This window comes from Astyanax mexicanus, chromosome 23 (genome assembly GCF_023375975.1).
Source record: "Astyanax mexicanus isolate ESR-SI-001 chromosome 23, AstMex3_surface, whole genome shotgun sequence".
Lineage (NCBI taxonomy): Eukaryota > Metazoa > Chordata > Actinopteri > Characiformes > Acestrorhamphidae > Astyanax > Astyanax mexicanus.
In genome coordinates, this window is record NC_064430.1 from 12,804,771 (window position 1) to 12,821,335 (window position 16,565).

The window sequence follows — 16,565 nt, forward strand, 5'->3', positions numbered from 1 at the left end:
TGCACATAAAATCCTTCAATTTTCCCAATTTTTTTTTTCCCAAAAATGATGTATATAAATTCTACCAGTCAGGTTGTAAGAGGCTGTAAAACCCATTAGCATTAGTTAGCATTAGCCGCTAACTGCAGCGCTAGCTCTTTCACTGTTCAGAGGTGAGTATATAGGACTTTAGTCTGCGTGTGCACCATGTAGTCTGTCCTCCAAGCTATGTGGCACAGACCGCTAGCTGATAGCGTCCACTTAGGGTTCCGCAGTGTACCGCTGTCGGGTGGTGTTTACTAGTGCTAACTGCGGTTAGCTAGCGCTGCTAAACCTACGAGAAATCTAAGCTTACTGTACGTAAACAGAAGCACTTTACTACCCAAATAAACAAGGAGAGGAGAGAAATCTGTGTAGAAAATCTGTTTTGTTTACTAAGGCACATTCAGTAGCAAAACCTGCTGAATTAGATTAGATTATCACTAGTATTAAAAATCTTCAAAATGTATAGAGTATTTTTGACCATGTTTCCTATTCTTAGTGCTAAATGTGTTAATAAGCAGTTTACAATAATAAAAAAACCATATATGCTTATATTAAACAAAAATCGCTAAATCCTTAACATAAGTCTTAAATCAATTCAAAAGGCCTGATTTTATATCTTAAAGTTGAAGACGAGAATCAGAATAAAATGACTGGTGACTTTTGGTGCTTGATTTTGAGTTCAAATTATTTAAAATATAGTGAACATTTTAAGTAAGACTTAGTAAGGTTGTTTTTCCTAAAAGAAGAAAAATAATGCTGGGTAAACAAAAAAAATACAATGCTTGCTAGGACAAAAAAATATTTCACTTGTTAAGATTAAGTATTTTTGCAGTATAATCATTTATTAAAATTATTTAAGGTTGGTATTCCTTAAATAAATTAAGTAATCTACTAGTTTTCATGCACAAAAACAATATTTATTTTTAATCCAAGTATACCATATTTACTGTGCAGAGCTGTAGGCTTAAGCTTCTGCTGTTTATGTGTAAACAGATTGTTGTATTCTTGCATCATTAGTAGATGTTTGGGGGCATGTTTTAAGTAGAATATATATTGCATGGTTCGTTGACACAGTGTGTTGCCTGTATTATAAAGTCAGGAGAGCGCTCGCTTACTGAGCACTGAGTGTACACTGACATGCCAAAAGTCATGGGACAGCCACATGTAAATTGACTCATTGTTACCACAACACCTGTACTGTGAAGTTGTGAGGTTTTATCATGTGAGGGAAGTTAAACCCTGACAATGGCACTGACGTCCTGATAGTGGGTGCAAGTGGATGGGACATTGTATTCCAAGTTGTACAGGCATTTTAGTATCTGTCTGTAAACACTTGTAATGAATATCTAGAACAGGGATGGGCAACTTCCATGATGGAGAGGGCCACATTTTTTTCAGCATGACCATTGGAGGGCCACATGACCTCGCACTTCAAATAATTGAATATGAAAAACGCTACAAATGATTTTCAATAAGAACAAATTTTATATGAATTTATATCTGTATGTTTACAGCACCAACATTTATCAACAACTATTTTCTGCATATTAATGCATTTTAATACGGCAAAAGACAAACCGTTTGCTTAAAAAAAGTGCAAAAAGGAAGTCCTTCATATCAAAGAACAAAAAGTTTGCTTAAAAAACTGATTGCAAATACAGTAGTTCCTCTGTGTAAAATAAGTTCATTATAAAGTCCTTCATAAGCAACAAGGACAAAACATTTGCTTATAAAAGTGCAAAAGGCATTTGAACTCATTTATAACAAAGAACAAAAAAAATTTAAAAACTGATTGCAAATAGCTCATTCAATAATAGCAGAAAACTAGACCACAGAGGCCCAACATTTATTGAAGCTAATGAGAGAGCTGTGGTTTGGCCTGCTGGCTCACAATGGACTGGATGTCAATGTCAATTTTCGTGGTTGTTTGGCAGCGCCCTCTAGCGGTCAAAAGTAGAATTACGTTTTTTTTTTTTTTTTTTTTTTTTTAATTATGAAATTATGAAATTATTTTTGATCTATTCGCGGGCCGCACTGAGTGATGACGAGGGCCGTGTGCGGCCCCCGGGCCGCCAGTTGCCCATCCCTGATCTAGAAGGCTTTCAAGATTTTTTTTAGGTAAGCTGGCATTTTACAGATGCAGAGATGGTCATATTTTTTATCTGAGCAGTAGTTTCCCTCTAAACATAATGTAAAGTAAGCTTTAAACACACATTGTGGTGGTCTTATTTTGAAGAACTGACATGTTTGACTGGGATTGTTGCCAACATTCTTAAAGCTTGCCCAACCTCACACTTGCTAAGAATGAATGCTTCTGTCTTTGGAGCCCAGTTTCACAACTCGACTCGGTTCTTCAGAGCAGAAAAGAACCTGAGACTGTGAACAGCAGGACTTGTGTGGAGCGTTCGAATTTGTTCATCCCATAGAAATAAATGGAAGCTTGTCGGAATGTTTTAATGATTTCCTAAATCCCGGAGGATACTGTGTTTCCCGACACAGTGCAGTGAAGAATAGGCATTTCCTGAGCGTGCTGCGTCTAGATAAATTGCACTGATAGGCTGTGGTGAAGTTCGGATCTACTAATTCCAGATTTCTCACTTACATACACTCACTCATATATGAAACATGTTATAGTTGTTTTTTATATGGCTCAGGAAATGACCTACAAAGAAAACAGGATCACACATTCTGTAGGATGTACTGTATATACTGTATATTGATGATGCAGCCAAATAAATAAAAATTAATCATTATCTTAAAAGATTATAAATACAAGATTATGACAAATAATAAATTATCTGTGAACTTTTGGTATTGAAGCTTTAAAGCTTATTATTTTTTCTTAGTATTAAACATGCCGACACCAGAGATCTTACCCTTTCCAGTGAGTCGCAGGAGTCTCACGCATATTGATAGTGTCTTTTATATATATATATTATTTTATTTAAAAATTTTCCCATTTTGTCCCCAATTTACATGGCCAATTATCCAAACCGCTCACTGGGACTTCCCCTATCACTAGTAATGCCCCAACACACCAGGAGGGTGAAGACGAACACATGCTTCCTCTGATACATGTGAAGTCAGCCACCACTTCTTTTCGAGCTGCTGCTGATGCAGCATTGCCGAGCAGCCAGCGTGCTCAGAGGAAAGCCCAGCGGCTCGGTTTCGGTACATCAGCTCACAGATGCCCTGTGCTGCGGACATCACCCTTTAGTAATGTGGGGAGAGAGCGTCATCTACCCACCCGGAGGGAGCAGGGCCAATTTGTGTAAATGCTCCCTCTGAGCGCCGGCGGCTTGATGGCAAAGCTGCATCAGCGAGGGTTCGAACCTGTGACCTCCCGCTTATAGTAACAGCGCTGTAGACCGCTGGACCACTTGGCACCCTCTGATGGTGTCTTTTTTGACTGGCCTTGTCCAATATCGCTAATGTGGTGTTAGCACACTGGCTACAGGCCTCTTCCCACACTACTACTGGCCTTGTCCAACATCGCTACTGCAACATTAGCACACCAGCTACAGACCGGGCTTATCTCACATCTCTGCCTCAGTGTTAGAATATGTAAGGATAGTACACATGTTGACAAGGCCAAGATGGCTGCCTAAATGATCTAGGCATCATGCAGTGGTCAGTATTCATCAAGAAAGGTCCATGGATGAACAACAGTGAACTATCAACTGGATCATGTGCACCAAAAGCTCAGTGATGTGATCCATGGAGGCTCTACTTCTCTCTCAGAGTCTCAGAGCTGGATGCTACATTATAAATACGCGGAAGTTAACGGGGTGTACAACATCAATTATTGACAATCTTGAAGAACTTTTTTCTCCATTCACCCAGAAGAGCAAGTCTCAGAGTCTGACTCGTCACATATTTATCATAGTAAATAAATAAACATGCAGAGAAAAACAACAAAGCATTACAGTTTAGCTCCATTAATGGAATTTTGGTAAATATGCGCTGCATTGGAGAATAGGGCTCATTGTTCTGTATGAAGAATTTATGACCGCCCCCACACTGAGCTGAATAAATGACATTGTGTGATTAGTGGAGCATTGTTTGCCTTCTAACGCACTGGTTCTGAATAAAACAATGGATTCTCAGCGCGTCACATGAGAACATCTCGAACTGGAGACTGGAGAAACGTTGCAAGCGGAACCCAGTCATCAACCAGTGACTGGTTCTGTTAGAGCTCTTTTAAATAATGGTAAACATTTTTACAAGCATGGGCCTCATTGTTGTTTTGGACTTGTTTAAGTCCTATCTTATGAAAAAAGTCAGCTTGTTAATTATGAATAATAGTAATATATAATGTTTTTTTATAAGGCATACAATAAGCAGAATATAAAGTTATAGACTTTAGCTGAAACAGAGCAGGTATTATTTGGGTGGTGGGTCACTCACAGCCTTGGTGTTGGTGTGTTAGTTTTAGTGTGAGTTGTGCTGGCTTAAGTGGACTAAACACTGCAGGGCTGCTGGAGTTTTTAAACACATCAGGGTCTCTGCAGGACAGAGAATAGTCCATCAACATCATCCGGTGGACTTCTACAAGGTGGAGCAGCTAAGTAGAAGTGTCTTTTAGAGAGGACAGTGACTGGACAAACACAGTGTTTAAAACACTCCAGCAGCACTTCTGTCTAGTGGTGTCAATCTATCAAAACATTATTCTGTGATTAACTGCGATTATTTCGTACTTGGTCTGCTTAAGGCGCAAATTTTTATAGTAGATATTTCAATGTAAATAAAAAAATTAATGTAAGAAAATATAATTATATTTATATTGATAGTGTCAAATAAAATACTAGTGTATACTTGTTTGTTTGAGGGGAGATAAAGCCAGTGTGGGACGATGGAATAAAGAATACATGACAAATTGGAGTTAGCTTAGTGATGTTATTAGCATTTAATACTGCTTCCAAATTAATTTTGTGCGTTATCGCTTTAATGTTGGCAGCCCTACTTACTTCTGTCTGATCCACATGACCTGCAACTCAATAGCATTAGATGGGTCCTGATCATTGAAGCACAGGGATAAAAGATAATAAAGATAATAATAAAATTGTATTTTTTAAATATACAGTATACAGTTCTGGAAAAAATTAAGAGACCACTTTAGTTTCTGAATCAGTTTCTCTGATTTTGCTGTTTATAGGTATATGTTTGAGTAAAATGGCTGAAATAACAAAAAAGATGCCGAGCTTTCAGACCTCAAATAATTCAAAGAAAACAAGTTCATATTCATAAAGTTTTAAGAGTTCAGAAATCAATATGTTTTGGAATAACCCTGGATTTAATCACAGTTTTCGTTAATCTTGGCACGTTCTCCTCCACCAGTCTTACCCACTGCTTTTGGATAACTTTATGCCTTTACTCCTGGTGCAAAAATTCAAGCAGTTAATCTTGGTTTGATGGCTTGTGATCATCCATCTTCCTCTTGATTATATTCCAGAGGTTTTCAATTTGGTAAAATCAAAGAAACTATACTAGTAAAATAATAGTAACTCTAGTAATCACTTGCAGTGCTGTGCAGTGCTGTGTTGCTGTGCTTTTCTACGCCTCATTGCGCTGTCCAGTTCTTGCTAGGCCGGCCTGTCAGAGACTTTTGTTTGTTGGCATCTCTGAGCGCTCTGGCTTGGGCGCGACCCGGTGGGTTGAATCGGGGACGGCCGAGCTCTCTGAACTGCCTCAGTTTAGACTCAAAGCACAGCACTTCACAGAGCCAACAAGCCCAACTTTCCTTTAGCCTTTTTTTAGCGCTCAACCATCGGCCTGGCAGTGGAGGAAAGGTCATAAAGTGGGCGCTTATTGTTTCTCTATTCATCTCTGCCACTTTTCATGATAATCTGAGAAGCAGAAAGTTAATTAAATTTCTACGTCTGATGTCTCCTAAGCCTTAAAGTTGCAAGTATAAGCAAGCTGTGGTGAAGCGTTGACTTTTTATCGGGTATTAAAGGGCTTTAAGAGGTGCTGTTTGCGTGTGTACAGTTGAGAACCAATCTAAGAACCAGTGATTGAAGGTCTCTATTTTAAGGCACCCTTGAAAAATTGACTGGTCAGTTCAGCCCTGGAGGTCATGCAGTGTAATTACAGTGCATTGTTAAGCTGCTGGATTTTTTTTTCTCCTTCACTTTTTCTTTTTTTTAATAAAGCTCCATTTTTATCTCTAACTCCCATGCCCTACAGCCTCTCTCATCTAATTGAAAGAGAAAGGGAGGGAGGGAGGGAGGGAGGGAGGGTGGGGGGGGCAATCACACACCAACACAGGGCTGTTGTGTTCATCCATAATGGTGTCACATCACTGAGTGATGGATGCATGTATGGCAAAGGTTGGAGAAACCATGTAAGAATAAGATAATGCATTAATGCATTCAATTAATCTGGAAACATTGATGTGTTAAAAAAAAAATAATTATTTACATGGAAAAGTTTACAGAGCCTAGTGATGCATTAGTGATAACACAGTGTCGCTTACTGTCAAGTTCAGAAGGTAGAATGTCTTTTATTTAAGCTTTTGAAGGTAAATTGTTCTCTCTTTCTCTTTCTCTCTCTCTCTCTCTCTCTCTCTCTCTCTCTCGCTCTCACACTGATGGTGATGAGTGTGGAATATGGAGCTACACTATTATTAGTTTCTCCATTAAAACTATCAGTTAAATTAGCGTATTAAAATATACTCGTTTAAAAAGCATCACAACTACCCTTAGGTATTATAATAAAGTTTCAGACAACCACACCACACTATTATGTCACTGTTTGTCTCTCTCCCAAACTTGAAGGCAAGTACAAGCATTTAAAAAACCCCACAGAAATCACAGAATACTGTTTTTGAATCATGCAATAATGTTTCAAGTGATTAACACAGCTTATATAAATACAATTGAATTTCTAACACTAATTACTTTTTTTACATTTAAATACCCATAATTGAAAGCTTAGTCTTAAAAAGACAAAACAAATAAATAAATTATGATTAACCACAGAATTCTGTTATAATTAATCTAATTCATTTTTTTAAATTGACACCACTAGTTCATAGTTCATAGGGATTTTGAGGGATGGTTGCCTTTGGTCTTGACCTAGAAGAAGGGAATTATTTTAGCATATTTCTAAAATGTAATTTTAACACAACAAATTTGAGGTAGTATATTTTTATTTACAACCCCAAATCAGAAATGTTTGGGAGAGTATGAAAAATGCAATTTTTCATACATTTATTTTGACTTTTGTTTTGATTGCAGACAGTATATATATATCACAAAGTTTCAATTTTGGCACTAAAGATACGATATGATAAAATGTTTCCTTTCTTACTGCAGACAAAGATCTCGATACTATACTAGTACTAGTACTTATACTAATGCTATAGTAGTACTTATACTTATATATATACACACACACACACACACACACACACACATATATATATATATATATATATATATATATATATATAAACTGATTTGATTGTTCACATTCATGTCGTATGTCCATGGACTGGATACGTATCCAGTTTAGGACCACATATGAAAGTGACTCAAATCTAATAAAAAAATAAAAAAACACACATTTGGCACGTTCACACAGCCATGAAAAAAATCAGATCTGAGCCACATTAAGCAAAAAATCTGATTTGAGTCACTTTAGCCTGGTAGTGTGAACGCAACCTTTGAGACTAGAAACATTTTTATGAACACAGATATTTAATCAATGAATTGCTTTATGAATAATTTACGCCAAAATCGTTAGTCCATTTATTTTGTATTGGTAGTAAAAAGCCTTTTTCTAGAGTATTGACAGTTTCTATGAATCTATTAATCATTCATTTTCAGTGTTAATACAGATACAATAAATACAATGTAATATGATAGAAACTACCTTGACATAATAATGGAAAGAAATACTACACTGACTTTATACACATATTTGCACAACCCTCTTTTCCTTTTGTTGCTGTCAAGCCTACTCATTTCATCTATTGTTCTTATGTCTCCTGCTTATCTGTAGGGTATGGAAACAGGAGGAGTGTTTCATGGTTGTTAAGGAAGTGCCCACTACATATGCTACAACAATCTATTCTGCACTAACAATGATTGCAGTATCACTGTGTAATATCTCAGGCTGGGTGGTAATGCTGGTCTATGAGCAGTTCTAGCCTGGCTGTATAAGAGTATTTGTTACATAGAAAGACATTCCCTGGCCCAGGATCAGCATCCTTCCTCTGAAGAGGTTGATACGCATGACCGCGTTTACTCCTTGGGTGGGTGGAGGCGGTGGACAGTGTGGGCTAAGCTTACAGTTTTCTCAGCTATAGACAACAGATGTCAGCAGATTATCAGATTTGGGTTATTTGGCCAGTTTTGCTGTAATCGACTGGAAGACGCATCACTAATGCTAACAGTGCTAACACTAGCTGTCCAGTTTCTTAAATTGTGTGGCCGTGTTCACCTTTAATACCTACGTTTTTACACCAGGTTGTTTGGTTTAGGGGGGGTGGGGGTGTTGACCGTGTCCAGTCTTTGACCTCCAGAGGGTTTTGGTTAGTAATGGAAACAGGGCTGGAGCTCCAAGCAAAGCAAAAATTTCTAGAGTCAATACAGCCTCTGGAAACCAGATAAGGTCAACCGCTTTTTAATTCAGTGCAGATGAAGAGGAACTGAGGAGATGGGATCATGTTCTCCTGCTAAGTACCTAATGGTCTTATGTAATATTCTAATTTTCTGAGACACCGATTTTTGTTTTTTTATTGGCTGTAAGCCATAATATTCAACAATAAAATAAATAAATGCCTAAAATAGATCACTCTTTGTGTGAAACCTTAGACTGTGTATAGCTGGACAGAGCATCGTCTCTCAAAAGTGAAGCCACCACAGGTCGGGCGCCCCCTGCTGTTTGGTGGCAGAAAGCTGTGTAACCCCACCCATCCCCATAGGTTTCAATGGCAAAACAGACAACTGTCTATTTTTCCAATATACTGTAATTCTACCTCCTTTATTTAAATGCAGCAGCTAGTGTAACCTCTGCTTATATTGTCACATTTTTATATCCCCACAGAATTCGCTTTTTAAAACGTTATTCAGCTCTATTCAAAAGGTGTGGTTATTGTAAAAGGGATGGGTTACACCTTGCCGGGGTGGGACCAATGACTGTATGGGCGGGACCATAGACTGTGTGAGCTCTGTGGAGGCAGCCCTCAGGGGCGGGGTTATTTAAATGAGTAGGCTGTCTCTCCACAGTCTTTCTCCCTCCTCTGGTCTCTACTGCGCAGAATCGGGTTTCAGGATGAATAGGAACAAATTACCTACGAATAAACTATCCCAAAATTTTGGCTAGTTAATTGTAGATGTATAAAATGAAACAATTTAATGTATTGCAATTATTTCTGAAACAATATATTCTGCAGTAAAACAGGTATCATGACAGCCCTACTTAGAACTCTCTGACCCTAACCTTACCATCAGGGGTAGAGAGCATGTTAGCAGCCATCAGAGTGTTTACTCTTCTTCCTCAGGCTTTTAACTCCTGCTATTGGTTCCAAGCTGACTTCATACAGCAGCTATGCTTTCCTCAGAACACTTGCTCCAAAACAAACACTTCCTATGACACATCTAATCTTACTGCAAAACAGCTGTGCCATCATATAATCATATAATGTGTGTTTGTTTAATTTCATTAGAAGTTTCAGCTGGACATATGGTTTAACACTGTTTAGTTTACTGTATTTGCCTACTGCTCCTTACAACCTGAAAATTAAAACATAAGGCGCACCAGATTATTAGGCTCACTGACAATTTTGGTCAAATTAAAGGTATATTGCATAGTGCATAAAATACTGTAAATTATTTTTTTATTATATAGTTTGTTCACTGCTTTCCGAAAATCATGTTTTGGATTTTGGAAAAAAAATAAAATCAAACAATAAAACTATTGTGAGCACCAGAGGGGCAAGAACATCATGTGATCTCTGCTCTTTTCACTGTTCATTACCCTCTTGTCATGTGTGTACGAGTGTGAGTGTGTATGTGGTGTGTTTTCCGAGTGCTTGCTCTTCCATGAGCGCACCTGAGCTCGGAGGCCTGACTCTGGAGCCCTGATGTGTGTGTGTGTGTGTGTGTGTGTGTGTGTGTGTGTGTGTGTGTGTGTGTATATGTGGGCTGATGCAGTTTAAGGCAGCCATGCAAGACAAAGCTGCCTTTGATCGCGTTCTACTGTCACTAACTCTAATCTCCCTGCTCTGTCCTCACTCGAGCATCGAGTCCAGGCACTGGCCGGAACTCCATTCCCCGTCATAACTGCACTAATCTGAAGGGTCTTTTTTAAAAAGAGTTGATAAGGGGTTTTATTTTTTGGTAGCAAGGTTCTTTGAATCGAGAATCGACAGGCAACATGCTGAACATCCTGATTTCTTCGCTGGTGGACGCCGATCGCAAAATGCGCTGGAGGAGGAACGAGCGGCTCGCCTCATTGGTAGAGATGCTTTGCTTAGTTTTTTCATTGAGTGTGACCTCATGCTGTGGTCCTAGTCTGTCTAGATTTTGTCTACTGTTGTCACTGATTTGAATATGCATATTAGAATAAGGGCTGTACCCAACTCTTCAATTCTGAATTGTGTCGGTGGAAAGAAATTTGAAAGGTTACAATGAATATTAGACTATTTGTTCATGTTAATAACTGATTTTCTAGTTATCAGATAAAAAAATGGGGAGGACTGGAGGGAGGGCTGATTGGCTGAGCAGAGGCAGAAATTACCACAATTAAAGCATTTTTTAAAGATAGGCAAATGTTCTTAAACATATTAAGCAGGAGTGTTTCATTGCTTCAAAGTAACAAATTTCGGATATTAAAAAAATATGGTTTATGGTTTAGTGGCTCTTCAAAAGAGTCACAGGAACTTATTTTTGATAATGTTGGATTTGTGGAATAAAGAGACGGACTTGTATTCATGTTTAAAATAATCTTGTATAGGCTATTTTTATTTTACTTTCAACATAAATAGAATAATAAACAATTGAGACTGTTTCACTACAAAATGGCAATCTCTTCCCCTGCCTGTTTTTTGTTCCTGAAAAACTGAAATTAAAATGTTTAATTACATTTTTTTTAGATTAAATGGCATGAAAGACCTGAAATTTCTCAGCATTACCCACACTTAAATATAAGTTTAGCAACTTTTAAAAAAAAAAGTGATTCTTTTTTAATATAAATAAATCTTAAAATAAAGTTGTAAGTGAAAAATTAAAACACACAAATTGGGTATGTATACAATCTAGGGCCAGATAGGGAAGCGAATCAAATCGTATCAGATTTTATAAGATTAGATTGGATTCTTCACACATGTTCACACAACCCCTTAAAAAATCAGATCTGGGCGTCGATTGGTCCAGCAGTCTAAAGCGCTGCCACTATGAGCGGGAGGTCGCAGGTTTGAATCATCAAGTTTGCCATCAAGCTGCCGGCGCTCAGAGGGAGCAAAATTGGCCCTGCTCCCTAAGGGTGGGTAGATGGCGCTCTCTCCCTACATCACTAAAGGGTGATGTCCACAGCACAGGGCATCTGTGAGCTGATGTATCGGAACCGAGTCGCTGTGCTATCCTCCAAGCCTGCTTTGATGCTACTCGGCAATGCTGCATCAACAGCAGCTGGAACAGAGGGGTGGCTGACTTCACATGTATCGGAGGAAGCATGTGTTAGTCTTTACCCTCCTGGTGTGTTGGGGCATTACTGGTGATAGGGGGAGTCCTAATAAGTGGGTTGAGTAATTGGCTATGCAAAATTGGGGAGAAAATGAGAAAAAAAAAGATGTGAACAGTCAGATCAGATGCATCTTAATGCATCTTTTTGGTTGTATGCATGTGAATAAATGTGAACCATTCGAATTAAATCCAATCTAAGCAATAGAAAAATAAAATTTATTATTGAAGCTGTTATTGTGAATGCAATCTTAGCAGGTATGCGAAGGGAAGTGAGATGATGACAGAAAGTAGAAATTTGGAAAACCAAAACTATCTAGACTATCTTAATTTTGGTGTGGACTGGTCTGGGGTTTCAGACGTGAAAACGCCCTTTAAGTACATCAGGGATGCTTCAGGAAGCAAAGTCAGATTTGAGGAAGTTACGGCAGGTTTACTTTGTTAAATATTTGATTCTCCTCTCATGTCATGACCTCTGTGATGTCTTCCTCTTGTGTCCTGACCTCTTTGACTTGTTTGCTCATTTTCTAAAGCCACTGGCAATGACAGAATGTGACCTCATCATCTGAGGTATGTGGGGTTTAACCCACTGAGGAGTCCTGTGAAAAGTCTTAGTGAAACCGCTGATCTCGGGTCAGATCTTACTCACAAAAATTTACCTCAGATCAGTCCACTCTTACTCTCAGTCACTATTTGGATCCCAACCAGTGTCTGGCTGACCTCATCCCCTCTGCCAGATCCGTTCCCCTGTGGGCATGTCTGTCAAGCGGAATGGAAGCTTAGTGAGATTATGGTTGTTAGCAATATACTGCCCACCAGGGCTGTCCCCATGGGGGGTAAAACAGATTTGGTGTTCATTTCATTTAATGATGATGATGAATTCAGGAGAATTGGCTAATTGAATTTTACTGTGTTTTTTAATTGTTTTTGAAGCAGCTTATTAAAAATATGTCAACTAGCAAGGTTAGCACAGTTAGCGCATTGAAGCACTCAGGATCAAAACGTAAGTATGTACTAGTACCAACTGTCTTTTTTTATTACAGACAGGACCAGCCCCCTTACTTAGTGCTGTTCTATTGGCATTCTTCAGCCAAATCATACTAAGGACAGTACAGGGGTTGGACAATGAAACACCTGTTATTTTAGTGAGGGAGGTTTCATGGTTAAACTGGAGCAGCCTGGTGGCCAATCTTCATTAACTGCACATTGCACCAGTAAGAGCAGAGTGTGAAGGTTCAATTAGCAGGGTAAGAGCACAGTTTTGTTCAAAATATTACTATGCACACAACATTATGGGTGACATACCAGAGTTCAAAAAAGGACAAATTGTTGGTGCATCTGTGACCAAGACAGCAAGTCTTTGTGATGTATCAAGAGCCAAGGATGAACCACATCCAACAGGATTAACTGTGGACGCAAGAGGAAGCTGTCTGTAAGGGATCTTTGGGTGCTAACCAGGATTGTATCCAAAAAACATAAAACCACAGCTGCCCAAATCACGGCAGAATTTAATGTGCACCTCTACTCTCCTCTTTCCACCAGAACTGTATAAATAAATTAGTGTGCTCTAAAACCAGGTGTTTCAGTTTCATTGTCCGACCCCTGTATATTGTGCCTATCTTTGTCTATAGAGCCGTGGTGCCACTACTGAAAGTGGGGTCTGTCTTAATAAGTGTCTTCTTAAAGATAGATAAAGAAATGAGATTAACAAACATGGCTACCTAAACTTGATGACAAAGTATATGTTTACATTACAAACATCAATTCAGATTTTTTATGTTCAGACTGCAGACAAATAAAAAAAAATTCAGATCATCAACAAAAGCACTGCCATTGTTTATGTTGCTTGCCATCAGCTGCCAGAGCCCTGAGAGAGCACACTGGTCTTGCTCTCTCTGGGTGGGTAGATGGTGCTCTCTTCCCACATGACTTCAAAGGGTGATGTCCGCAGCACAAGGCATCTGTGAGCTGATGTATCAGAACCTAGTTGCTGTGCTTTCCTCTGAGCTTTAATGCCATTCATAATTTGCTGCATGTTATAAACCAATTATGCTGTCTAAAAGAAAAAAATATATACAGTTACATAAGTGTTCTTCAAGCACTGATGATGTTCTCTAGTCTTAGGTCTCACTAGCCTCAAAGTAGCAGCCCAGCGATAGGAAAGTTAATCAGAGAACATGATGTTCAGTAGAAGCAAGACAGCTTTGGAATGCTTACTTAGTTCAGGCTTGGTATGATAAGTTGTTGCATCTTTAATGAGTACAACTAAGTAACAGACCTCCAGAAGCAGAGTGTGTTCCTTCTGCTTCTGGTATTTAATGTTTCGCTGGGCGCTAGCTCAGCTGCTTTTGCTTCATTAGGTCCCATGACACACTGTATTTGGATAGTTTGATTGCAGTGACATGCCGTGCACCCAGAATAGGCGCTTTTTCCTGGTCTTTGCCGCGGCGGTTATCTCGGCCATCTCAATGACTCCAGGCCGTTACTGTAACTGTGGAGACGGAGCGTTTGTTTGTGGAAAGGAAATGGTACTTTTTGTGCTCCCGTTAGCTGAACAAATAGACTTGTAAGAAGCTGAGAGGGGGAAAAAACGACTGCGTGAACCTTGTCTGTCGACTGATTGACGACATTCTCTGGAGACCTGTGATATTTCATGCTTTTGTGTTGTTTCTTTCGCATGTGCAAGGTGACATTTTACAGCACAGAAGGCTCTGCCCATGTTGTTGACTTTAAAACAATGCAAGCTGCGCTCTGAGGTCTGCTCCATCCTGTGGGTGGGGGTCCGGAAAACCATAGGAAGTAGTCTGTATGGCAGCAGTGGGCCGTTTGGGTTTCCCTTGTGGTCACTTATCAACCAAAAACTGCAGTACAGTGGTAAAGAAGTGAACATAAATAGAGATAATCCTGAGAATATTGGATTTTACTTTAATTTTAGATGTTTATTCGAGTGACTACACGCAATACAATGTCCAGTTAATATAGATGTATCAGTGAGTGTATTATAATGGCATTATCAACAGGTATTGTATTGTTAAAAAACTACAACTACAGTACTTTTGACTGACATGCCAAAACACCCAGAAATGTATAGGTTGTGTGGTATTATCTTGTTATTGAGGCTAAAAACACACATCAGTATGCTTATGACAAGGTGTCATATATTATCAGTCTGAATGAGGTCTGATATTGGGTGCATGGGGATTGACAATGTCACGTGGGTGGTAATGATCGTGACCAGCAGCTTCTGGCTAGAATTGTCCGTGCGTACTCTGACAGAAATGGCCTTCACATTTTAATGCAGGAGACCCCACATGCACATTCTACAGGTCAGTGCAGCATTCAGTAGCTCAATAGCTTCCGTGGGACATGGCAAAAATCTTGGAACAGAATAGTTCCAATAGAGTTCCATGACTTTATTATATTTATTAGAAGTAACACCATTATGCATTTTCTGATATATTTATTTAGAATGCAGATGCAGTTTTATTGCCCAGTAGTAGGATATGTCTCAAAACAGATATTCTAAATTGATGAATGGATAAATGGATGGATTAAACAAATAATTTAATAAAAAAGAGCATGATTACAAAAAAAAACCTCCTAAACCATCCTCCACAAAACTGCAACCAGATATTCTAATTTAACAGACAGACAGACAGACAGACAGATAGATAGTAAAAAAAAATCAATATTAAAGAGCATGACTACAAGACACCTCCTAAACCATTCTCTGAAAAACTGCAACCAGATATTCTAATGTAACATATAGACAGATAGATAGATACATAATAAAAAAAAATCAATGACAAAGTGTATGATTTCTAGAAACCTCTTAAACCGTCCTCTAAAAAACTGCAACCAGATATTCTAATTAAACAGATAGATAGACAGGTGGACAGACAGATAGATCATTTAGAAAATAATTCAATAATAAAGTATGATTTCAAGAAACCTCTTAAACCACTCTACGCAAAACAGCAACCAGATGTTTTAACACATAGATAGATAGATAGATAGATAGATAGATAGATAGATAGATAGATAGATAGATAGATAGATAGATTAAAACGGAATTCAATAATAAAGAGTCCAATTACAAGAAACCTCCTAAACCACCCTCCTCAAAACTGCAAACAGATATTCTAATTTAACAGCTCAATAGATAGATATATTTTTGCAAACAGATACAAAACAAACAGGCCTAGATGAACTCTAAACTATTGTACATAATTGTTTTTATAATAATTTGGTTCTAACTGAATAAGCCATGTTGATATATTTACTGTGGGAAAAGTAAGTAGAACAAACTTGTTCTTCCCATCTCTCCCCATCCCATCCTAACCCTGGCTCACACCACAGAGTGATGTGTGGGGGTGCCACCTTACCGTGGCTCTGAGATTGTGTTAATAAAGTGATGAAATTGTAGCTATCTGAATCTTTTATAATATGATGGTATGTATTTTTGCTGGGTCTGAAAAAATGTATGTGCAAAGGTGGTACATTTTATTTGGATTTTTTAAAACGGGTGTATGTGGTCACCCCCGCTGCGCTGTAATGGTGCGGTCCGGGCAGACATGTCAGGATTGTTTGTTGCTCGGAGAGGAGTGAGAGAGAGAGAGAGAGAGAGAGAGAGTGAGGGAGCAAAGTTGCCAGGTTCGCGGTTTTCCTGCTAAATTGAACTTGTTTAAAAATCTTTGGATCAGTAAAAAGTGGGTGTTTATTTTTTTAGTCCTAACTAAAATCTAAAATCTTCATTGAATAACAACAATAAGAACCAGGAGAACATAACTATAGGAGGTAACCCATTGTAAGGACTAGTAATTAAAAACGTTACAATTGCAGATTGATTTTATC

The 16,565-nt window shown here is 38.5% G+C and overlaps 1 protein-coding gene across 14 annotated transcripts in view; it reads left to right on the top strand.

The window, feature by feature from the left end:
• tjp1a (tight junction protein 1a) overlaps window positions 1-16,565 on the top strand; it is a 211,484-nt gene that overhangs the window by 88,161 nt on the left and 106,758 nt on the right. Inside the window, exon 1 of one of the 14 annotated variants that reach the window (XM_049471242.1) lies at window positions 10,336-10,488. The exons of the other annotated variants lie outside the window; for them this stretch is intronic. Coding sequence (XP_049327199.1) covers window positions 10,408-10,488 — 81 coding nt within the window. The 5' untranslated portion in view covers window positions 10,336-10,407. Of the gene's footprint in view, window positions 1-10,335; window positions 10,489-16,565 lie in introns of those variants that run through there. 14 annotated transcript variants of the gene reach the window in all.